The sequence below is a fragment of the Rhinolophus hipposideros genome (genome assembly GCF_964194185.1).
Source record: "Rhinolophus hipposideros genome assembly, chromosome: 10".
Classification (NCBI taxonomy): Eukaryota; Metazoa; Chordata; class Mammalia; order Chiroptera; family Rhinolophidae; genus Rhinolophus; species Rhinolophus hipposideros.
In genome coordinates, this window is record NC_138056.1 from 64,614,966 (window position 1) to 64,640,238 (window position 25,273).

Genomic DNA, 25,273 nt, shown 5'->3' on the forward strand with positions numbered 1-25,273 from the left:
TCACTGTATTGGAACACCCTCCCTACTCACCTGACCTGGCCCCCAATGACTTCTTTCTTTACCTGAAGATAAAGGAAATATTGAAAGGAAGACATTTTGATGACATTCAGAACATCAAGGGTAATATGACGGCTGCTGTGATGGTCATTCCAGAAAAAGAGTTCCAAAATTTCTTTGAACGGTGGACGAGGTGCTGACATCGATGCATAGCTTCCCAAGGGAGTACCTGGAAGGTGACCGTAATGATATTCAGCAGTGAGGTATTAGCACTTTTTCTAGGATGAGTTCACGAACTTAATTTGTCAGACCTAGTATCTAAGGAAACACACATTATTTTTATGGATACAGTTTATTGAAGCTTTATTGAAATACACACAAGATTTGAATAAATGGAAGAATATACAAGTTAATGGATAGGAATACTCAATATAGGAGCTATGTTCACCCCAAATTTTTCTTTAGCTTCATGCAATTTCAATTAAAATCAATAGGATTTTTATAGAACTTGAAAAATATATTCTAAAATGACTACTGAGGTTTAACTGTACTAATCTAGCCAAATTAATTCTGAAAACGATGTATAAGGACACGGACACTTGCCTTACCCCTTACCAATACTAAGTGTAAAACTATGGTAATTAAGACAATAAACAATACAGTTTCAGCATAGATATGAACAAATAAATCAATGGACTTCAATGAAGAGTTTAGAAAGAGACCCATGCTTATATTGGAACTTGGCATATGAGACTAGAGGATTCCAACTAGATGGGGAAAATGGTGGTAGACTATTGGATTTCAAGAAAAAAAATCCCAACAGCAACAACAATATAGATTCTTACCTCTCAACAACAATGACATAATGTTATAAATGGGTGAAACAAATGAAGATGAAAACCAAAGAAATTAAAACAATTAAAAGAAAAGAAAATATTTGTAACTTCAAGGAAGAGCAGATTAAACAGGATGTAAGGGAACAAATCATAATGGAAAAGATTAATAAGTTTGATTGCGTTTGATTTTTCAAAATATCTGAAAAAAGACACCATAAACAAATTTAAACGGAGGTGGTGACCTGGGGTAAGATATTTGCAACAATACAATAGACATGGAATTAATATCCAAAATATTTAAAGAACTTTTACTAATCAGCAGGGGAAAAAAGCAAACCCTAACTGAATAAATGATCAAAGGATATAACTGGTAATTCACAAAACTGAAACCGCCAAAAGGCCAAAAAATCAATGAAAAACCAGGTCACCTCACCAGAAACCACACAATAGTAATAATAACACAAAAGAAGATAAATTTTTTTGCCAATCAAATTACCAACAGCTAAATATTTGACTTTATCAGGTGTATCTGGGGGTGTGGAGAAAGAAACTTTCCTACTCTATTAGTGAGTGTATTAATTAGGAAAATTACTAGGTAAAGCAACTTTACAATGCCTGACATGTAGTTTCTATAGCACCTAAAAATAACACTTCAAATATCTACTCTAGATAATTTCTCACATATAATTACAAGGACACATGTAAAAGGTTTTTAATGCAGAATTGTTTATAATAAAAACACTGAAAGTAATATAAATACCCTCCAATAGAAAAATGCATTAATAAGATACAGTCTTATGACAGACTATATGTATGTATATATGTACATATGAATTATCTTGAAACTGTTAATGTTAAATTTAAAAGTTGCAAAAATATTAGCATATTTGGTATAAAATTTGTATAAAATTTAAAATAGCAGATACACAAAACAATACTCTTTATTATTAGAGGATACACAACACACACACACACACACACACACACAAATGAAAAGATAACCACAGATAGGAAATGCACCAAATTCATGATAGTTGTTGCTTATGGGGCTGGAAAGGAGAAGGAACTTAGAATTTGGAGTTTGGATCTCAAAGGGAATTCCATGTCATCTGAAATATTTGTTTTTAAAAACTACTTGAAGCAGGATCTAGAACTTCAGATGTCTGTTGTCACTACTTTTATTCAGTATTACACTGGTAATTAGGGCAGGCCTAGTCAGGCCAGTAAAACAAGGAAAAGAAAAGGCACCCAAATTGGAAAGGAAAAACGTACAACTATATTGACAGGTGACATGATTTTATAAAGAGAAAATTTAAGTAACCAATTAAAAAACTGCTAGAACTAATAAGTTCAGCAAGATTGCAGGATACAAGATCATACACAAAAATCAACTGATTCCTATACTCTCACAATGAAGACTCTGAAAGTTAAAACAATTCCACAGCAACAAAAAGAATAAAATGCTTAGGAATAGGAATAAATTTAACAAAAAGAGTGCAAGCCTTATACACTGGAAACTACAAAACATTGTTAAAGAAGAGCTAAATAAATGAAAGACATTCTATATTCATGGATCAGAAGATTTAATAATGTGAAGATGGCAGTATTCCCAAAAGTGATCTACAGATTCAGTGCAATCCCTATTATAATTCCTGCTGCTTTTTTTTAAGAAATTAAAAATTGATCCTAAAATTGACATATAAACACAAAGGACCCAGAATCGCCGGTCTTGAAAAAAAAAAACACAAAAAAATGATGGACTCACACTTTAAAAACTTACTACAAAGCTATAATAACCAAATGGTGGTATAAGAATAGCTATATAGTTCAATGGAATAGAATTGAAAGTTCAAAATAAACTTACCATTTGTGGTCAATTGATTTCAACAAAGGTTTCAAGACAATTCAACAGTGAAATCATAGTCTTTTCAACAAATGTTGCTGAAACAGTGGCTATCCACGTACAAAACAATAAATTTGCATCCCTGCCTCACAGCAGACACAAAAATTAAGTCAAAATTGATCATAGACCTAAAATATGAACTGAAACCATGAAAGTCTTAGAAGAAAACGTGGGAGTATATCTTCATGACCTTGAACTAGGCAACACCAAAAAGCAAAAGCAACAAAGAAAATAAATTGGACTTCATCAAATCTTAATAGTTGTGCACTTCAAAAGACATAATTAAGAAAATGAAAAGATAACCCATAGACTGGGAGAAAATATTTGCAAATCATATTCAACAAGGGAATTATATCTATGACATGTAGCGACCTCTTGCAAGTCATTAAGACAAAAAACGAGCAAAGGATTTGAATAGAAATTTCTTCAAAAAAGATACATGAATGGCTTGCAAGTGTAGGAGAACATGCTCAACATCATTAGTCATTAAAAAACCACAATATCCGACTTCCACTTCTAGTCCACCAACTAGAAGTGCTATTTTAAAAAAGACAGTGTTGTTGAGGATGTGGAGAAGTTGGGACCCTCATATATTGCTGGTGGACATTTAAAATGCTGCAGTCATTTTGGAAAAACAGCATAGCAATTTCTCAAAATGTTAGAGATAGGGTTACCATATGAGCCAGTAATTTCACTCCTAGGTATCTATCTACCCAAGAATAATAAAACCATATGTCTCACACGTAGACTTGTATATGAATGTTCATAATGGCATTATTCGTAATAGCCAAAGAATGAAACCAACCCAAATATTATCAACTGATGAATGGATAAATAAAATGTGATATTCACAACAATGGGATGTTATTCAACCATAAAAATACTGATATGTGCTCTACCGTGGATGAACCTCAAAATCGTGCTGAGTGAAATAAGCCACACACAAAAGACCACATAATTGCATTTATATGAAATGTCCAGAATAGGCAAATCTGTAAAGACAGAAAATAGATTAGTGGTTGCCTAGAGCTGAGCGTGGAAATGGGCTGTGGCTGCAAGTGGGCACAAGGTTTCTTTTTGGAGTGATGGAAATGTTCAAAAACTAGATTGTGGTGATGGTTGCGCAGCTCTGTAAATACACCAAAAATCACTGAATTGTACACTTAAAATCGGTGAAATTTCTGTTATGTAAATTATATCTCAATAAAGCTGTTTAAAAAAACCACTTGAAACAAGTATGACAAAATATTAAGATGTCAATTCTGAGTGTTTGGAATCGATTGGAAAGCAGGTTTTTGTTACACTATTATTTCTATTTTTCATGTTTCTCAAAAACAAAAAATTAAGACATCATAAATTCCTGGACCCCAATTTCAACTCAGATTGATGCATAAATTTTGAGTCTTTTCATTATACTTACCTTCACATACTGACAATTGCCCCCCTCCTCAAAGGAAATGACTGGATCCTTGTCAGAGCACTCTCAGGGGTCTACCAATCCTTCATAGCAAATGCAACTCGTTAGTGCCTGGCTCTTAAACATAAGCCAAGAAAAACTAGACACGAGGAAGGCATTTTACGTGAAAGACAGAAACAAAAAGACATCTTGGAAGGATAAATTCTGAGGAAACAGACACAATGTAGAGCAAATGAAACTTAAAAAGAAAAATCCTGATAAATACTTCTAAAGAAAGAAGAGAAAATATGCAGCCATGGAAAATATCAGAAATCTGTAATAAAAGGAATATTCAGAGGAGAAAAAAGAATTTGTGGAAATTAAAAATAATTGCTAGAAGGTTTCAAATATAAAATATTACAAAAGAACAAAAAGATGGAAAATAGGAGAACAAAGTTATGAAAATGAGAAGGTCAGTTCAAGAGCTTTCATATCCAACTAACTGTATTTACAGAGAGAGAACAGAAAATATACTGAGAAGGAATATATTGATTAGAGAAAATTTCACAGCAACGAAAACATGAGTTTCTCCATGGGAAGGTTAGCACAATAGTTGACAAAAAAGACCAATCATATCTTAGTGAAATCTCTGAAAATAAGGTGCAAAGGAATATCCTAAATATTCAGAGTAAAAACAGATTGCACAAAATCGATCAGAAAACAAATTGGTTTTGGATTTCTAGTAGCTGGAATTCAGTGAAACAATGTCTTCAGAATCCTCAAAGAAAAGCTTTAAGGATAGAACAAAGATACTTTCAGACATGCGAACTCTGGTAGACAGTAATATTTGTGACCCATCGGTAAGTTTAGAATTCTCTTCTTATATTTGGGGAAATCCCCACATTATGAACCCTGCCTTGCCAGAGTTGAAGTCAGAATAGCATCTACTGCAGCAAAGATAGGCATATGAACTAAGCTCTTTCCATCAGACACTTCCACAGCAGTTTGAAGAAATAATTTGAGGAAGTTGATTTTGCACAGGATCTGTTCCCAGAGGAGGGAGAGGAGAGACAGTGAGCTTTCGGAGGCAGCAGTGGTTCTAGTTGATAGTGTCCCTTACTCAGGGTCTTTGGTGTCTTTGACCAGAGGAGGTATTGGAATATCTTAATACAGATTGTTGGATGATTTGGGCATCGTTCCTGGCTGCACCGTCTCCAAACCCTATTCTCTAGCCTTCTAGAGATTCTGTGAGCTACTTCATAATCCTAATGAAGCTTCCAAGGTTGCCTCTGGTGGATATGCTCCACTGGAACAAGGGAGTAAACCAGGAAAGAAAACTGAGATGGAGAAACCCAGAGGACATGACCTACTAAGAAGGAAAGGGAATCCCTAGGATCACGGTGACTAGAAATTCCAGAATGCAGGCTGTGCAACAATCTAAGGATTAACCAGTCCAGATTCAAGTAAGCACATAGAAGCTCCAGGAAGAATATTTCTGAAAAGAGAAACTTGGTTTCGTAACTGATGTGTTTTATGTATTTAGAAGAGATGTACACTACTGGAAGTGAATTTGGGAATGAACGTATAAACCAAATAAATGGAATAATGAAACAGGATAATTTTTTTTACATGAAAGGCAATGCAATCATAGTAAACTACATGGTTCAGCTGTAACTAGTGTTACATGGTAAATATTCAGACTTAATAAAAAATGTTGATATAGGTATATGAGAGGATGGGTAGGGGAAAGTCTATGTGTGTTGTGATGGAGCATAAGAGAACTAAATCAATGTCTTTGACAGTATGAGAGTCCACAATATCTAAAACTGAAAAATCTAGAAATATTGGGGATAAAACAGAAGAAACAGCTAAAATACATAAGAGTGATTGCATTTGAGGAGTGGGAATAAAGGAGAGGAAGTATATTGGTCAGGGTTCTTTAGTTGCATACATAGAATTCACTCTATTTAGTATAAGCCAAAGGAATTTTTTTTTTTTAAGTACTAAGTAGTTTGCAGAATCTCTGGGAGAGTGCAAGAACCAGGCTTACATGCTATTCAAGAAATGTGTTTCAAATTTACTGACAGTTCAGAGATGTACATATGTTAAAAGTTGCCTCAAAACTCAGTAGAGTGGCAGTGTCTTGGAGATAGAGGGTCCAAGAAGACTTCTGGTTCCTGCCTTTCTCACTGCCAGACACCGCTGTGACTGCCACAGTATCCACGTAACAGGAAAGTTGTTGATGTGAAGGCCAAGTCCCAATCTTTGTCATGATTTAGTCTATGCTGTTCATGCTTGACACTTCCCACCATGTATCTTTCTCTATATCCCCACTCTTGGATGTTCCTAAATAGGAAATCCACACCAGATCTTGGCATTTGAGGTACAAAGGGTGCAGGAAAAGTCACCTTTTTTTTTTCTTTTAATCTCTTTTTCATGCATCTTATCAAGAAGGGAATGTTGAAGACTGGGGGGCAGAAATATGCAGATATCTTGGAGAGAGAAGCAAGCACATCTCATGGCAGGGATTTATTATTTTTGACACGTACCCATTAGAGGTGAAAGCTAGCTGTCAAGTAAAACATTCTGGAGAACTCCCACCTCAGCAGTTTGTATTAAGAACCCAAACCCAATAAATGGTCCAAGCAAATAGTTCTCACGGAGTGTAGAAGATAGAATCTTCACTAGGGGAAGGATAACTCCAGTAGGAGATTCGTCTGGAAGGCAGTGGTCATAATTTAGAAAAGGGTAGAGAGGTGAGGGAGGAAATGCATAGGAAAAATGTCTAGAAATATTTGACTGGAGCCAAGAGTTTGTATAAGGAACTATTGAGGGATAAAGGTAAGAAAACAAAAAGAGATAAAGACGGTGGTTTAAACACAATCATTTACTTTGCTCCCTCCCAAACTCCACTACAATGACATGAACAAGATTTTTGTTTTAAGAAAAAACTTACAAAGAGAGAACTGGTAAAGGAGATAAGATAGGAGCAAAATTTGAAAACAGATGAATAAGTAGGAGCTAACTGACTTACCAAACCCTGAAAAGTTGAATCTTAAATTGGCAGTGAGGAAAGCCAAGAAAGAAGCAACACAATTCTCTCTACAGAATCACAAAGGCTTAGGATTTCACAGCACTGCATACCTCTGGATGTGGTAGTTAAAATGAGACTAAGGAGGATTCATTGAAAGTCCAAGAAGAGATTAGAGCCTTAGATCCCCTCCCTTCCTTTGGGCAGCAGGGTAAACTGCTCCTCTCTCACCCTGACAAGACTAATCTTCATTTTCCAGAGAGGTGACAAAGATGGCTTATGGACTGGGAATTTCCAGGAATCATTAAGACTGTGGTTGTCATAGGGAGAACAAGTTGATTTAGTTGACTTCATTCCCTTTCTAGCTTACATTTCCTACTTTTCTAACAGAATTATTTGATCAAACGGAGAAATTTAGCCATTCTGAATTTTAGCCATTCGGAACAGAATCGAATACTGCTCTTTTTCCATTATCAACCTCATGTTCTCATTTCCTTTTTCACCCAAACTAGATTCATTGGCCCATCATCATAAGTATTCTCTTGTCCCTCCACGCAGTCCATTGATACCCTCATCCTCTCTCCCTGAGATGTACTTGTTTGGAAAAACCGTAACCCTGATGCAAGCCTTACTATTTGCTTTCTTCCCATCTTTTGAATGCTCCTTTTCTATGGGGAAAAATTCTGTCACACTAAATTAGCTCTTGTGGGGCTGCCACCTGTTGTACAAGGTGTGGGGAGAAATACCACAAAGTTATACAGTGTGAGCTAAGGAAACGCATCAAGACTAAGGTACACACAGTCTCTGCATTTCTTCAGCATCCCCACAGAGAGGCATCCCATGTTCAGGAGAGATGCTGGATATGCCTTGGGTTTTGTTCTAGTGGAGGGGTCCCTTCCGCCATTGTTCTTCCTTCATATAGGGCTTCGATGACAGCAACATTACCGGGAAAGAGCCATACAGACTGCTGGGGGGAATCAAGCTGCTTAGATGTCATGCCAGTCATATACAGGAATTGTCTGGGAAAGCCAGAGGCCCTGTACTTCAGGAGGCAGGTGGGGACTTTGGATCCTTTTGGATGATATAGTCCTCCAGCCATAGGAAGGAAGCCATGATTCCCTTGGGAAGCTGTTTGAAAGTGAGCACTTCTCATCCAGCTGATAAGGCTCTGGGCTAGCTCATTGTTCAAGCATTCCAGTCTGAACATCTAGGGTCATTTTGGATAAAGCTGTTCCTTCATAACAATCTGTCCCTGACACTGAGTACTCGTCAGGTATATTGAATAGGAAAAGAGCGATGTTATTTGATTTCCACTCAATCTAAATTAATTGGCATTTGTCATACTCCTCAAGGATAAGCCAGATTGTCATCTAGTTCCCCGCCCCTCACCTCCATTTATTAGCAATAAGTTCTATAGAGACCTAGAGATTGTTTCACCAGCTGTAACCCTCCGTTCATCCTTTGACATTAAAGTTGGAAAAGGAAAGGAGTGTACTGACCCCCTTCATCTCATCCTCTGCAGATTCCTTGGTGCATGAGGGTCCAACTAGGGCAGAGGTGCTACTCACGCAAAAGGCCCCTGCCATTAGCATTTGGGTCAGTGGTAAACATTTACTCTCATAAAAGCCACAAGTGGGTAGTTACAGAGAGCAAGCCCTTCCTTGGCTGTTTTTGCTCCAGACCTCAGACCCAAAGGAAAAAGGATTTATGTTTGCTCAAAGAAGCCAATTTGTAGTCACCTCCCTAGAGATGGAGGTGGTGGAGGATTGAGCCCCAGCCCCAGCTTTCTCTTGTCTGAACGGACCTCCGTCCGGTGCCAAGACTCTAGGAGACCATGGGAGATGTGGGGGTGTTGGGAGTCTATTATTTTGAGCAGTGGCAAGCAAACTGATACTTTGTAGTCTTACTGGGAGACTGCAGGCTGAGGAAGATTAAATGCCTTGATCTCTAAAGGGAATGGGGTTACCTCTTCCCCAGGAGTGCCTCCTCTCCATGTTTCTTGTGCAGACCTGAATGTTAATGGAGTTTTGTGCCCTGACGGTTGTGCTGGCTTTACTGTACTACTTTTTCTCCCATTCTGGCAGCTTTCCCAGGGAACTCTTTCTATTCCTAAGAGGGCTCTGAAATTTGTATAACCTCAGACCCCAAAAACCCTGGATTTGTTCTTGGTTTCTAGCAAATTTCTAAGTAATTTATCCAGAACCAGTAACTCAGAAATTTCAAATAATTTTATAAGGTGACTCCAAGTGGATTCAAAACCTCTAGGAAGTCTCTGATTCATGCACCAATTTAAGACAGGAGGAGGCATGGTGAATCAAGGTAATTTTTCTTGTACTAGGGAGCCCAGCATTAACCCTTATCTCCTGCCAGCCAGTCCTCTGTATTCGGTTATATGCTGTCTTTTGTCTTCTTAGCAATTCCTCCAGACACAGTAGCTCTCTCTGGCTGTGGAGGGAGCTGTTTGTTTGAGCTTACAAATTGTTTTTATTTTTTAAATATGATTTCAGATTTGTTGAGGGGTGGCAGTCCTTTCCGTCCTAGATTTTCTTGTCAGTAATCTCAAAGAAAAAAATTTTAGGCAAAATACCTATGTTTTGTGAGCTGATAACATTGACGATGAGGGCATTTACTAGGACAAGGAAAGGTGGTTCAATTGGGAGTGATAGATAGCTGATGGATTCAACTGTGATTGGACTAGGGATGATGGAATGAGGGTGGGGCTGATCGGACTAGAATTTTGAAAAGACACATATATGGGTCCTGATTATCAGTACATGTTTCATTTGGAGGTTTTCTTCAGAGAAAAGTCATCTCTATTTTTTTTTCTAACACAAGACTATCGGAGACCTTACTGAGAAGGTGATATTTGAACTGAGACTTGAGGGAGGTAAGAGTTGCCTGTGTGCAAAGACCATCAGGCAGGAGAATACCAAGCATTTCTGAGACACAGCCAGGAATATGGTTGGAATTGAGAGGGCAAAGGGTGGAGTAAGAAGAGGTGAAATCACAAGGTAATTGTGGGCCAGATCAAGTAGGGAGCTTAGGGAGCTTTGAAGGATTCTAAGTGCGATGTAGTAGGCGTGCCTGAAGTTTGAGAGAGAAGGTGAAATAGAATATTTGGAGAGTGGACAAATTTAGAAATTAGGAGAGTGTAAGAGGATTACACTCTTAAACAGTATTAAGGAATCACTTGAGGTTGCATTAATGAAATAGTTTGCTGATGCGTCTTTTTTCTAACTTTAAAAAGAATGTTTCCTTTGTTTCACTATTAAGAATGATACTTGCTATTTATTTTTTACATTGAAACCCTGTACCTTACTTACAGACATTTTTCTTAATGTTTTACAAGGAAAACATTTTTAAATGATGAATCAATGTTGAATTTCATCAAATGCGTTTTGGTAACTACAAGATGATGATATTTTTCATTTCTTTTGTTAATATTCTGAATTATATCAATAGATTTTCTAATCTTGAATCATTCTTGCATTCCTGGGGTACGTCCTATTTGGTTGTGATGTATTATTCTTTTACTATACACATAATGATGTACTTGACTGGATAATATTCTACTTAGCAAGCTTTCATCTATGCTTATATATAAAGATGGCTTATAGCATTATTTTCTGTTATCCTTTTCTGATTTTGCTATCAGACATAAGAATAGACGCATCTGAGTAGCTCTCAAACTCTTACTATATACTCTGAAAGAATTTGCATACTAGTAGTTAACTGTTCCTTAACAGTTTTTTGGGGTCGTACTTTGAACCAGATTTTTATACTGGGGTGTTCAAGCTTTCTAGTTTTTCTTGGATCCATTTTGGATGTATTTCCTCTCTAGAAAATTGTTCTCTTTTGAAGATTTTGATGTCAAATTGCTAAGATTCTCTTTTGAGATTTAAAAAATTATCTACTATATTACTAGTTTTGTGCACTATTTAATTCTTAGTATTGTTTATTCCTAACTTCTCTCTTTTCTCATGATCATGTATGCCCAGGTTTGTTGCTTTTACTAGTCTCTTCAAAGAACATGTTTGGTCATCATCTCTCTGTTTTGCATGCATTATCTTTCATTAATTTAATCTTTATTCTTTGTTATTTCTTTACTCTTCCTCCTCCTACTTTTTTGGCTTTTTCTTTTTTTTAGCTGCATGTTTAGTTTTTTTAAAAATATTTTTATTAAAATATAGCTAACATACAATATTATATTAGTTTCAGGTGTACACCATAGTTATTCAACACTTATATACCTAAAAAAGTGATCACCATGATAAGTCCAGTAATCATCTGACACCTTACTATACTATCACAATATTATTGACTGTATTCCCCATGCTGTACTTTATATCCCAAGATTTATTTGTTTTATACATGGAACTTTGAACTTCTTATTCCCCTTTATATTCTCCCCCTTTTACATTTTTCAGTTATAGCTGACATATAGTCTGTATTATTTTAGATTAATTTCAGGTGTACAGCATAGTGGTTAGACATATAATTTATGAAGTGATTCCCCTGACTAGTACCCATCTGGCACTATACATAGTTATTACCATATTATTAATTATATTCCCTATACTTAACTTTACATCTCCATGACTAATTTATAACTACCAATTTATATTTCTTAATCCCTTCACTTTTTTCACCCTGCTCCCAACCCCATCTATCACCTGGATAAATCTAGTCCCCATCTGACACAATACACAGTTATTACAATATTACTGACAATATTCCTTATGCTATACCCTACATCCCCATGACTACTGTGTAACAACCAATTTATACTTCTTAATCCCTTCCCCTTCTTTTCCCATACCAAACCCCCTCCCATCTGGCAACCATCAAAATGTTCTGTGTCTATGAGTTTGTTTCTGTTTCATTTGTTTATTTTGTTCTTTAGATTCCACTTATAAGTGAAAGCATATGAAATTTGTCTTTTGCTGTCTAACTTATGACATTCAACAATATGCTCTAGGTCCACCCGTGTTGTTTTAGATGGCTAGATTTCATTCTTTTTTATGGCTGAGTAATATTCCATTGTATATATTTACTATCTCTTTATTCATTCATCCTTTCAGGGACGTCCAGGTTGCATTCATATCTTGACCATTGTAAATAATGCTGCAGTGAACATATGGATGACCATGTCCCTTCGAAGTAGCATTTTGGGTTTCTTGAGATAAATCCCAGAAGTGGGATTACTGGGTCCTTTTTGTCTCCTGTTCTAGCCTTTGTTTTAAAGTCTATTTTGCCTGGTATAAGTATTGCTACCGCAACTTTTTTGTTTGTTTCGATTTTCATGAAATACCTTTTTCCATCTCTTTACTTTCAGTCTGTATGTGTCTTTTGATCTGAAGTGCGTCTCTTGTAGGCAGCATATGTAAGGGTCTTGTTTTCTTATCCATTCTGACTCCCTATGTTTTGATTGGAGCATTTAATCCATTTACATGGAAAGTAATTATTGATAAGTATGTAGTTGTTGCCAATTTATTATTCATACATATATTTTTTTCATCTTAAAGAAGTCCCTTGAAGATTCCATGTAATACTGGTTTGGTGGTGATGAACTCCTTTAGCGTTTTCTTGTCGGGGAAACTCTTTATTTGTCCTTTGATTCTAAATGACAGCTTTGCTGTGTAGAGTAATCTTGATTGTAGGTCCTTGCTTTTATCACTTTGAATATTTTGTGCCAATCCCTTCTGGCCTGAAAAGTTTCTGTTGAGAAATCAGCTGACAGTCTTATGGGAGCTCCCTTGTAGGTAACTACCTGCTTTCCTCTTGCTCCTTTTAAGATACTCTCTTTGTCTTTAACCTTTGACATTTAAATTATGATGTGTCTTACTGTTGGCCTCTTTGGGTTCATCTTTTTTTTTTTTTTTAAAGATTTTATTTGGGATGGGGAACAGGACTTTATTGGAGAACAGTGTGTACTTCCAGGCCTTTTTTCCAAGTCAAGTTGTTGTCCTTTCAGTCTTAGTTGTGGAGGGCGCTGTTCAGCTTCAAGTTGTTGTCCTTTTAGTCTTAGTTGTGGAGGGCGCAGTTCAGCTCCAGGTCCAGTTGCCGTTTTTTTCCTAGTTGCTGGGGGCACAGCCCACCATCCCTTGCGGGAGTCAAACCGGCAACCTTGTGGTTGAGAGGACGTGCTCCAACCAACTGAACCATCCGGGAGCTCAGCAGCAGCTCAGCTCAAGGTACCGTGTTCAATTTTAGTTGCAGGGGGCGCTGCCCACCATCTTTTGCGGGACTCGAGGAATTGAACTGGCAACCTTGTGGTTGAGAGTCCACTGGCCCATGTGGGAATCGAACCGGCAGCTTCGGAGTAAAGAGCATGGAGCTCTAACCGCCTGAGCCACTAGGCCGGCCGCTTTGGGTTCATCTTGTTTGGGACTCTCTGCACTTCCTAGGGTTACATATCTATTTCCCTCACCAGGTTAGGGAAGTTTTTTCATAATGACTTCTTCAAATAGATTTTCAATTCTTTTTTTTTCTCTCTCTCTCTTCTCCTTCTGGTATTCCTATGATATGAATATTGGTATGCTTAATGTTGTCCAAGAGGCCTCTTAAACTATCCTCATCTTTTTGTATTCTTTTTTCTTTTTGCTATTATGATCGAGTGTTTTCTGCTACCTTATCTTCTAAATCACGATTTGATCCTCTGCTTCATCTAATCTACTCTTGATTCCCTGTAATATATTCTTCATTTCTGTTATTGTATTCTTTACTGCTGATTGGTTCTTTTTTATGTTTCCTATCTCTTTGTTGAAGTTCTCCCTGAGATCAGTGAGCATCTTTATTAACCAGTGTTTGGAACTCTGCATCTCGTAGATTGCTTGTCTCCATTTTCTTTAGTTCTTCTTCTGGAGCTTTGTTCTGTTCTTTTATTTGGGACATGTTTCTTTGTCTCCCCATTTTGGCTGCCTCCCTTTGTTTTTTTTTATGTATTAGGATGGCTGCTATGTCTCCCGGTCTTAGTAGAGTGTTCTTATGTAGTATTTGTGCTGTGGGGCCCAGTGGCACAGACTTCCTGGTCACCTGAGCTGTGCACTCCACGTCTGTCCTTTGTGTGGGTTGTGTGTGCCCCCGTGTTGTTGTTGAGCCTTGGTTGATGTTTGCACATCAATGAGAGGGACTGACTCTCAGGCTCATTGGTTGTAAGGACTGGCCATGACTCCAGTGGAGGAGCTTTGGTATAGGGGCTGACCCTACAATGCAGAATCTGCCTCAGCAGGGCTGTGGTACACCTCTTGGGTGTGTCATCCTTGGAGGCAGCTGGGTGATGCTCCAGCTCATTTCAAAGCTGGCCACTGGGCATGCAAGCCCCAGGACCACCTGGGAGGGGGCCCACTGCAGGTCAAGTTCAGCTGCAGCCCATGCCCCACCCAGGACCACCCAGCAAGAGCCACAAAGCTATTGCAGATGGCCACAACCTACACTGTGCTTGGAAGTGCATTGAGAGGCCAAGCTGCAAACCAAGGCCAGCTGCCACTAGTGCCGGGCTTAGGGCTGCTGAGCCAGTGGTATGGGACATGCTTCAGCCAGATGCTGCTTGTCTGGGTTCTGCGAACCTTTGAGAGACCCTAAGAAAGTCTGCAGCATGAGCCAAGGCAGGCAGTTTGTACAAAAAAAGCCACTGGAAGCGGCTTAGGTGTGCCCGAAAGATGGTTGAGGTGGGGTTTTATCACAAGGGTGTGGTGCACGAATGGTGTTAGCCAGCTTGATGGATACTCAGATATGGCAGCTGCCTGCTTCTGCACACCAGGAAGTGGGAGGGCTCAACAAAGAAATAATGGCTTCCACCATCTCCTCCATCCAGGAGAAATCTGCCCCTCCAGCCCTTGTCCTGCAGCCAGACAACTTATTCGCCCCACCCCTTTTGTCCCTGTTGCCTCTCCAGCTGCTGCCCCAACACTGGAGCTCAGAGCGAGTGATTCTGTCAATGGAGTAAGACTGTGCTTGGTACCTTTAAGAGGAGCACCTGGGACTCCAGCCACCCTCCGTCTCACTTGGCCACAATCTCCACTGGTTTTAACAACCAAATATTATGGGGGCTTCTCTCCCTGGCACTGGGTTGGAGGGCCTGGTGTGGTGCTGGGACCCTTTGCTCTTTCAGGAGTAACCTCCCTAGTTGAGATATCCCTCCCAGTTTTTAATGGTCGCACGTGGGTATGGGACCAGCCTGTTCCACGTCTCTGCCCTTCCTACCATTCTCAAGGTGGCTTCTTCCATATGTCCTTAGTAGTAGGGCTTTGGTTCAGCAAAATTTCAGACAATTCTCAATGATGGTTGCTTTGTAGTTTAGTTGTAATTTTGATATGGTCATGAGAGAAGGCACGCATAGCATTTATCTACTGCGCCATCTTGACTGGAACTCCTCTAGCTTCTTCAATTGAATGTTTAGTTCATTTATTTTCAATCATTCTTCCTTTTCCTTTGAATACAGTGCAATATGTTTCTTACTCTTCTTTAATGCTCTTCATCCTAAACTCTATTTTAAAAATAAATACACAGAAATTTGTGAAAGTCATCATAACTTGATGAATTATCACATTAGCTATTGTGATGGCTTTATAACTAGCACCTAGGTTCAGAACAGATTATTAACATCACTTCAGGGACCCCCTTTTGCCCTCATTTACAATCTCTTTCCCAAAGGTAACCACTACTCTGACTTATAACATAAATTACTTTGCCTCCTTTTAATCTTGATATTAATGGAATTATAGAATAGGTATTATTTTGAGTATGGATAATTTTGTTCAGAATTATGTTTATAAAATTATTCCTATACTTTCGTGTAGTTTTTCTTTTCTTTCATGTAGTTTTTGTTCATTTTCATTGCTGTACTGAATTCCATTGTGTGAATACACCACAGTATATTTACCCATTCTAAGGCTGATGGACATTTGGGTTGTTTCCAGTATTTGACTACTAGAAATAAAGTAGTTACGAACGTTCTGGAATGTGACTTTCAGTTCACAGCTGTACACATTTCTTAGGCATGTGGTAACAGTTGGATCATAGCACATGCATATGTTCTCTTTTACACATGCATATGCTTAATTTTAGTAAATAACTGTCCAGGTAGTTTTCCAAAGTGAATGTAATGATTTCCATTGTCTTTACTAAGGTATGAAAATTCTAATTGTTTCACATCCAACCATTTCTTGTATTGTCCATCTTATAAAATTGTAGCCTTTCTATGACTGTGCAATAATATTCCATGGTGGTATTTTATTTGTAGTTACCTAATAACTTTTTACAACCATTAATTTTCAATCTTTCTGTATTCTTTCTTGTAGGTTTTGTTGAAACACTGCTCTGAAGACACTACATTTAGGATACATATGCAGGACTGGGTGATTCAATAGACCTTAAGAGGACAGAACCAGATTCCAACTGAGGAACATAACAGAGTTGCAGGCTCAGCCAACATCAGTTCTGGGCAAAACTTCTGCCCAAACTTCTGCCCAGGGTAGAGTCTCTAGGTGAAATCAGCAAGCCAAAGAGATATTATCATCTCATTTGCATAAAAGTCCACTGGTAGGTCCTGCTGGCTGGCTCATAGATACTCAAACCAAGTAGCATTTTCCAACATCCTCAACTATCTAAAAAATACATAAAATCTTGGGAGTCTGTTACTCATTGATGGAAGCTATGAAGTCTAAGGCCAACCGCGCTCAGAACCCAAGTTGTAAGATAATGATATTTCATCCAACCAAAGAAGAGTTTCATGATTTCGATAAATATATTGCTTACATGGAATCCCAAGGTGCACACCGAGCTGGCCTGGCCAAGATAATTCCACCCAAGGAATGGAAAGCCAGACAGACCTATGACGATATCAACGACATCTTAATCGCCACCCCCCTCCAGCAGGTGGCCTCTGGGCGGGCAGGCGTGTTCATTCAATACCACAAAAAGAAGAAAGCCATGACAGTCGGGGAGTATCGCCAGTTGGCAAACAGTGGGAAATACCGCACCCCACCACACTTGGACTTTGAGGATTTGGAGCGAAAATACTGGAAAACCCGCCTGTATGATTCCCCGATATACGGCGCGGACATCAGTGGCTCCCTGTTTGATGCAAACACTAAACAGTGGAACCTGGGACACCTCGGAACCATTCAGGACCTGCTGGAGCAGGAGTGTGGCGTGGTCATCGAAGGCGTCAACACGCCCTACCTGTACTTCGGCATGTGGAAGACCACCTTCGCCTGGCACACGGAGGACATGGACCTGTACAGCATCAACTACCTGCACTTCGGGGAGCCCAAGACGTGGTACGCGGTGCCCCCGGAGCACGGCCGGCGCCTGGAGCGCCTGGCCCAGGAGCTGTTCCCGGGCAGTTCGCGGAGCTGCGAGGCCTTCCTGCGGCACAAGGTGGCTCTCGTGTCGCCCACTGTCCTCAGGGAGAACGGGATCCCCTTCGGCCGGATCACTCAGGAGGCCGGGGAGTTCATGGTGACGTTTCCCTACGGCTACCACGCCGGCTTCAACCACGGCTTCAACTGCGCGGAGGCCATCAACTTCGCCACCCCGCGGTGGATCGACTACGGCAAAGTGGCCTCGCAGTGCAGCTGCGGGGAGGCCAGGGTCAGCTTCTCCATGGACGCCTTCGTGCGCATCCTGCAACCCGAGCGCTACGAGCTGTGGAAACGCGGGCAGGACCAGGCCGTTGTGGACCACGTGGAGCCCACGGCGCCGGGCGGCCGGGAGCTGAGCGCCTGGCGGGAGGGCCGCGCGCCCGGGAGAGCCCCGCTGGGCCTGAGGCGCCTCCAGCCCCGGAGGGCCGCACGCACCCCGCGGCGGGCGGCGACCAGCAGTGCGCCCCGCCGTCGCCGGGCCCCTGTGCGCCAGGCGTCCTTGCGCCCCTCGCAGTCCCGGGGTTCCGCCTCGGCGGCCCTGTGTGGGGCTGCTGCCGCCCGCAGCTCCCCGGAGCCCGGCCCGTCATCTGTGCCGCCAACCCCGGGTCAGTGTGCCGCAGATCTCCAGCCAAATGGTCGATGTGGTCATGGTCGTCGTCTTCGGGAACAGGAGACTCAAGAGTCCGTTGTCCAGGCCCGGGCTAAGAGGTGCCCCTCAGTGGGCTCCGCGCGCACAGCTCATGACCTTGATGCTGAGCACAGCTGAACCCTGCCCATCCCCCAACCCCTATCTCTACATCGTGCAAAGGCTTCCGGGTGGTGCTGTGCCCCTGTCCCTAAAGCCCAGGGTATGCCTTTGTTTCCTACTGCTCTTGTGTTTGGAGACTCATTGATAGTGGTCACATTTACATCTCAGAGCTTTGGGCACATTTGTAGGTCACTGGCCTTGCATGAGAGTCCCCATTGTTGCCTCTGATCCGGTTGAACCTTGGTATTTACCAAGTTTGCTATGGTTTGTTCTTCCTTCCAGCCCCTACAATGTCTTTGGACATTGCTAACTCCTGTGTTGCCAACCGAGGTTTTATCCACTGGACACTCTTGTATCTTTGCAAAGTAGGTTCTCCCGAGTTTGCCAGGGCCTGATCTACCCAGACTCCCACCCTCTGGGACAACTCTGAATGCTGCCCAGCTTCTGAAGAATCCTGGCCTTTGGTTCCCCTCCAATCTCCCTCCCTTTTTTCTTCCTCCTCCCCCTCCCACTTCCTTGCAACACTTGGCCTTTTTGACCAATTAGGTCAGTAGAGCTCAGAAAATAATTTATGGTCTTTCTGAGTTAGTGATGTATTTAAAATGTGTTATCATCAGTATTTGTTCACAAATATGTTAAAGGTAACCAAAATGTTAATATCTGGCTTTATTTCTAATATTGTCCATTCAACCAATTGTGAAGCATTGTGGTTGTTTTCTTCACTTTTCTTAATAATTATATCAAACTATTTTAAGCAAAACTTGTTTTTATGGGCTGGTGAATTGTGTGGTGTTTGTGAATGAAGTTGGAGGTGGCAGTTGGGTTCTGGCTGGCTGGCTGGCAGGTTGTGGGGATTGGGGGGGGGGGCGGATTGTAGCCATTTTCTTAAAGATGAGTTCTTGGAAATCATCTGGTACTTGACTGGGCAGTAGATCCCAAATTGCTGGGAGAAATGAAGAAGCATAGGACAAAAGTGCCCTCATCCAAATAGCTTCCCTCCAAGTCTGCACTGCTGTTTCAAGCCTGTATGTATATTTCCCATGGTTAATTCATTGATTCATCCTAATAAACAAGTCCACAAATAAGTGAACAAGATAATCTTAATTGGTCATAGGTACTGTGAACAAATTAAAGGGGATGGGGCAACACAGCAGAATGGGCAGGGGTTGGCCTGGGTTCTAATGATCAGGGAAAGCTTCTTAGACCAGGAGACCTTTCCGAGACCCAACTGACAAGAAGAGAGGTCCAGAGCTGATTTCCACTTGAAGGAACAGCAAGTGTAATGGACCTAATGGGGAACTTGGTGTTTTTGTTTTTCCAGGAATAGAAAGGAAGCTCATTTGTGTCTGGGGTATAGGAAGGAAGAAGGAGAGAAGCAGGGTCTAGGGTATGCAGGACCTTGTGATTCATGTTAAGCATTTGAATGGTTTTCAACTTGAAATAAGAAGGCATTGGAAATTTAAAACAGCACTTGACACGATCTAATTTGCATGTTTAAATAATCAGCTTAATTCTGTGGACAATATGGGGAAAGGAGAAGTAGTTAGAAAATCTAAGTAATACCAGTGAGAATTGGGGTTACTTAGACTTACGTGTTAGTACTGAAAATGCACAGAAGTGGACAAATTCAGAATAAATTTGGGAAATTGAAAATGATAGTTTGGATACAGAAGGAAACATTTCAAAGATGCAAACCACCTCCCCTCCTCCTAGTTATCCGCCATAGAATTTCAGTAAGGCTCAGGAATTTGAAGCACCATATAAAACTGAAGGCAGAAGTAATGAAAAAGTAGTGATTGTTTGAAGTTCTGATGGAGGAGCAGCAAAAATCCATGTCACACCCCTTCCACCATGCAGCTAGGCAACTTTATTTTTCCTAATGTAACAGGAAATGGAAGTGTATTCTGTGGAAAATCAAAGCTGAGAGTCTGAACTCAGGAACTCCAGGCATAGTGGAGGAAGGGAGTGAGATACTTAACTGAAAAGGAGGTATTGAGATGGTGGAACCACAAGATGGAAGCAAACTGGAATCACTTGGAAGGTAGCGGCCCTGGAGAGCAACTGGCAAGAAATAAACTTTTATGTGATAAGTAACTGAGATCCTAAGTGTTTTTTTTTTGTCGTTCAATTTAGGTTAACTGTGGATATGGTAGTGCAGAGAAATAAAGAAATTCTGAAAAATTCTCTCTGAAGACAGTAGAAACTGAAATTTTTCTTGTTCAGAAATATTACAGTCTTTTCCCTGGCAGATAGATACTCTGGAAATCCTAAGATAAAAACATTTGGGTTTTTGAAGAATAAGAAGAAATTTTTTTTCCAGAAAATATTGCTTTCATTATACTCATATATGTTTTCACTCAGTTACTTTCATACATTTTTCATTTATTTTTGTCCAATGAGGACACGCAATATTAAGAATATAGTTTAGCTGTACCAATAAACTGGTTTCTAAATTACTCTTCTTGGAAGGACAGGGAACTGGGGGTGGTGCTAAAGGAGATTCTTCAAACCTATTCAAAACTCTATTTTCATATCTACACAATTTAGACACTCAATGTGGACCACTCTTCTCAGTAAAAGATGCCCGTATCCAGCTGTTTCTCCACATCCAATAAGTTTTTGCTCTACTTGGTCTTGGAAAAACAAAGGACATTGATCATGAAAATTATGTGAAGGCAAGAATAGAGCCACCTTTATCTCGCTGCCATGATCTCTCTCCTAGGTCTCTCTTCACTTCTGAGAAATAACAACAGGAGTTTAGTGTATATTCTTCAAGTTTAGAGATGAACGTCTTCATAGCCAAAAGTCATATGTCGTGTGCTTTTATCAACTTATCCCCAACACCACCATCTTTTTAAAAAGTCAATATTATACTTATAAGATCTAAAGACATTGTTATATATAGATCCTAGTCAGTCCAGCAAAGTCAACTAGATCTGTGTAATTTTTTATTCATTCCCCTGCTGGTGGACAATAAGATTATTTCCAAATCTTTGTTAATTTAAACAATGCTTTACTAAATAGTTTTGTACATAGAAATAGAATTATTGGGTTGTATTTATGTTCATTTTTGACTTTTCTAGGAACAACCCGATTGGCCTCCAATTTCTACCTCCATTGGCAGTGTGGGAGAGTTCTGGTTTCTCCATATCTTGGGCCATTTTTATATTGTCAGACCTTTTCATTCTTCTTCATCTAAATGGGTGAAAAATACTACCTTGTTGCATTTCCCTGATTACTAGTGATCCTGCACATCTTTTCACATTTATCGGCCATTTGGATTTCTTCTTTTGTGAATTGCATACCCTAAGGCTTTGTCCACTTTTTTGAGGTTTTTATTTATTTTATTTTATTTTATTTTTTTAATCTGTGGTAGTTTTGTGATTTTCAGGATACTGATTCATTGTCTATTTTATGTATGATAAAAAAGTTTCCCCTGGCTTGTAATTTCTTTTAATTTTTAAAAATGTTATTGTATTAGGGTTCTGCAGAGAAACGGAATCCATAAGGGAGATACAGATATATATATATGAGGAGCTTTATTACAGGAATTAGTTCAAGTGGTGATGGAGACCAAGAATTCCCAGGATCAGGCAGATCGGCTGCCTGCAAGCTGGAGAACCAGGAATATGGTGGCATAATTCCATCTGAGTCTGAACACCTGAGAACCTGGGTGCCAGTGGTATAAATCCAAGTCTTGGGCTGCAAGCCCAGGAACCGCGAATACCTAGGAGTATGTAAGCTGCCCCAGGGTAGGCAAAGAAGAAGGTGTCAGCTCCAGCTCAAAGTGAATTCGTCCTTCCTCTGCTCTTGTGTTCTATTCAGGCTCTGAATGGTTTGGATGATCACACATGTATAGGTGAAAGCATCTTTACTCAGTCTAGTGATGCAAATGCTAATCTCTTCCCAAGACACCCAGGCAGACATACCCAGAAATAATGCTCTACCGGCTGTCTGAGCATCTCTTAGCCCAGTCAAGTCCATACATAAAAATCACCATCACATTTGTCACTACATTGGAATCAGGTAAATATATCAGACATTTCCATCTTGGTGCTTTGGTTCTTTAAGACATTTTTTTTCACCCTGAGTTCATAAAGACATTCTTCAATATTTTCTCTCATAGTCTTTTTAAAAAGTTATGTTTTGTATCTTCAGTCTGTAATCGATCTAAATTTAAGTAAGTATCACATATTGAATAGTCCTTTCCTCCCCACCAGTTTGATATGCCACCTCCATTATATACGGGGTCCCACATACACATATATTGTTCCTGGCCCTTCTGTACATAGATGTATTTATCCACTGGAGCTCAAATATTGCAGTTTGATAAGGGAGAAGCCACCCCTCTTTGTTCTCTTCTTAAGAATCATCTTGGAGATTCTTATTTGTCTGACTCCACCACTGACTAGATGTGTCACCTTGAGTAAATTGCTTAATGTCTCCTTGACTCAGTTTCCTCATCTGAGAAATAAGGCTAATGGGATTTCCCTTATGGCTAATAGAGTCATTATAAGGATTAAAAGAGTTATTATGTGCAGAATACATTGAACAGTGTCTAGCATTAAATAGTCACCATATGTGTGACTTTTAATAATAAAGAGGGACTTCTGTTCATTAAAAGATATGAAAAAGAGAGTGAAAAGAGAAATCAAGGAGTGAAAGATTGTATTACTCATATCCAGAATATATAAAGAAGTACTATAAAGACAGAAAGACTGATAGCGCAACAGAAAAAAGGACAAAATATTTGATTAGGCACTTCATGAAGGAGCATATCCAACTGGCCAATAAACACACAAAAAATTGCTCACCCTCATTAGTAATCAAGGAAATGCAAATTATAATCAGACACTCCTATGCCTTCACCTGATTGGCCAAAACTAAAAAGGCTGATTATCAACAAAGGTTTGCAAAAGTTAAGAGCAACAAGCACCCTCATATAAAGCTAGTGAACGTGTAATTTGGTAAAAACTGTTCAAAAACTGTCTGGCAAAATAAAGTTTGAATTCACATAACCCATGACCAAGAGATCCACTTTTAGGCATGAGTGAGGGGTGCTCCAATATACAAGTGGGAGAATGTTCAGAGCAACGGTGTAAGAGGCCAAAAGTGGAAACAACCCAAAGGCCCAGCAACAATAGAAATGTTCGTGGAATTGAATACTTTACAGCCCCCAAGCTGAACAAAGTCCAGCAATATGCAACCACATAATGAAGGAAAAATACACACAAAAGAATACATTAAAGTACATGAAATATGAGTCTGTTTCTTAAGGTCTTATAACATTTTCAAAAATGGGTATAGTTTTAATTTTGTATTCTTTACGAAAACGAATACGCCTGTAATTAGGATAGAGTTATTCTAAGAGGCAGATGGGGCTGTCCTCCCAGAGGCTCCTGGGTGCTTGGCAATGCTGTATTTCTTGACCTGGATGGTGGTTCCACTGTTGTTCACGCTGCAGTTATTAATAGTTATTAATATATGTACAGTTAAGCTGTACATATATGCTTTATGACTCTGTAAGCTCATTATAGTTTATAATTTTAAAGTGTTAAAAAAAACCTGCTTTCTACTTTAAAAAATTATCACGTAGTGGTTTATAGAATCATTCGGTTTATAGTGTGTTGTTTTATAGACTTTTAAAAATCTAAATTATATTTCTAATTTTTTTCATTCTAATATTATTGATGCCTTCTTTTATTATTGTGTTACATTTAGTGATACTGTTTTTTCAGAACAGTTTTAGATTTACAAGAAATTGAGCAGATAGTTGGCGATTTTCCATATAACCACCCCTAACCCACCCACTCACATTTTCTTCTGTAATTAACATCTTACATTACTATGGTACGTTTGTTACAATTAATGAACCAATACCAACATGTTACTGTTCATTAAAGACCATCGTTTATTCAGATTTCCTCAGTTTTTACCCAATGTCCTTTTTCCAAAATACCAAATTACATTTAGTTTTTATGTCTCTTTATGATTCTCTCAGCTGTAACAGATTGTCAGGACTTTTCCTTATTTTCAACAAAATGTACAGAAACATGACAATTTGGGGAAGTATTGTACACGTATATTTACAATGCCCCTCTTGGAATTTGTCTGATGTTTTTCTCATGATCGGCTTGGGTTTATGCATTTTCTGGAAGAAGATTACAGAGGTAAAGTGTAATTTTTATCACATCATATCAAGGACATATACTATCAATATAATTTAGGACTCTCGATGTTGACCTTGCTGAAATAGTGTTTGTCTCCACTATAAAATTACTATCCCCACCCTACTTACCACTCTGTACTCCTGAAGACAGTCAATATTCGTAGGCCACACTCAGTGGGCAGTGTGTTACACTTCCTTCCTTTAGGGTGGAGTACTATATAATTTATTTAGAGTCTTCTGCAAGAGATTTATTTGTCTTCTCCTCCCAATTTTTGATTTACTCAACCATTTGTTTATATCATTATGACTCATAGATACTTATTTTATACTTTGGGCTATCATTTAATACTACTTTACTTTGTTGCTGAAATTGTTTCCTTTGGTTCCTGTGCCCTCATCAATGTGTTTGTTTTTAGCACATCCTTAATTTCAGGCACTACAAGATGCTTCAGGCTCATGTGTATTTCCTGCCCCAGTGCTTGAAACATTTTTTCCTTCATCAGTATCACCAGTTTTTTATTTTAATTTTCTTTGAAAGTATCGTATTTCTGTTTTTATTTATCATCTATAGTTTTGTCTATGTTTGTTTTCCCTTTTGTTTATCATTCTATCATTATATTTTATCTTTCCTTTTCTTTTGCATAATTCTGTCTTATTTTTTGCAAATGACTTGAGTTGAACATAAAAATCAATATTTTTTTAATGTTATATCAATATTGTAGATATTATGTGGATATTAATTTTCAAATAATATGTTTCGGTTCAGTATTTTTATTGGTTTTTTTTAAAGATTTTTATTGGGGAAGGGGAACAAGACTTTATTGGG

General features: G+C 39.2%; 1 protein-coding gene across 1 annotated transcript in view; it reads left to right on the forward strand.

Annotated features, from left to right (window-relative positions):
- Window positions 1-18,296, forward strand: part of KDM4D (lysine demethylase 4D) — a gene marked incomplete at its 3' end in the record, with an annotated part of 28,361 nt that extends 10,065 nt beyond the window's left edge. Inside the window, exon 3 of the mRNA XM_081062302.1 lies at window positions 16,466-18,296. Coding sequence (XP_080918428.1) covers window positions 16,812-18,296 — 1,485 coding nt within the window. The 5' untranslated portion in view covers window positions 16,466-16,811. The remainder of the gene's footprint in view (window positions 1-16,465) is intronic.
- Window positions 18,297-25,273: the final 6,977 nt, after the last annotated feature.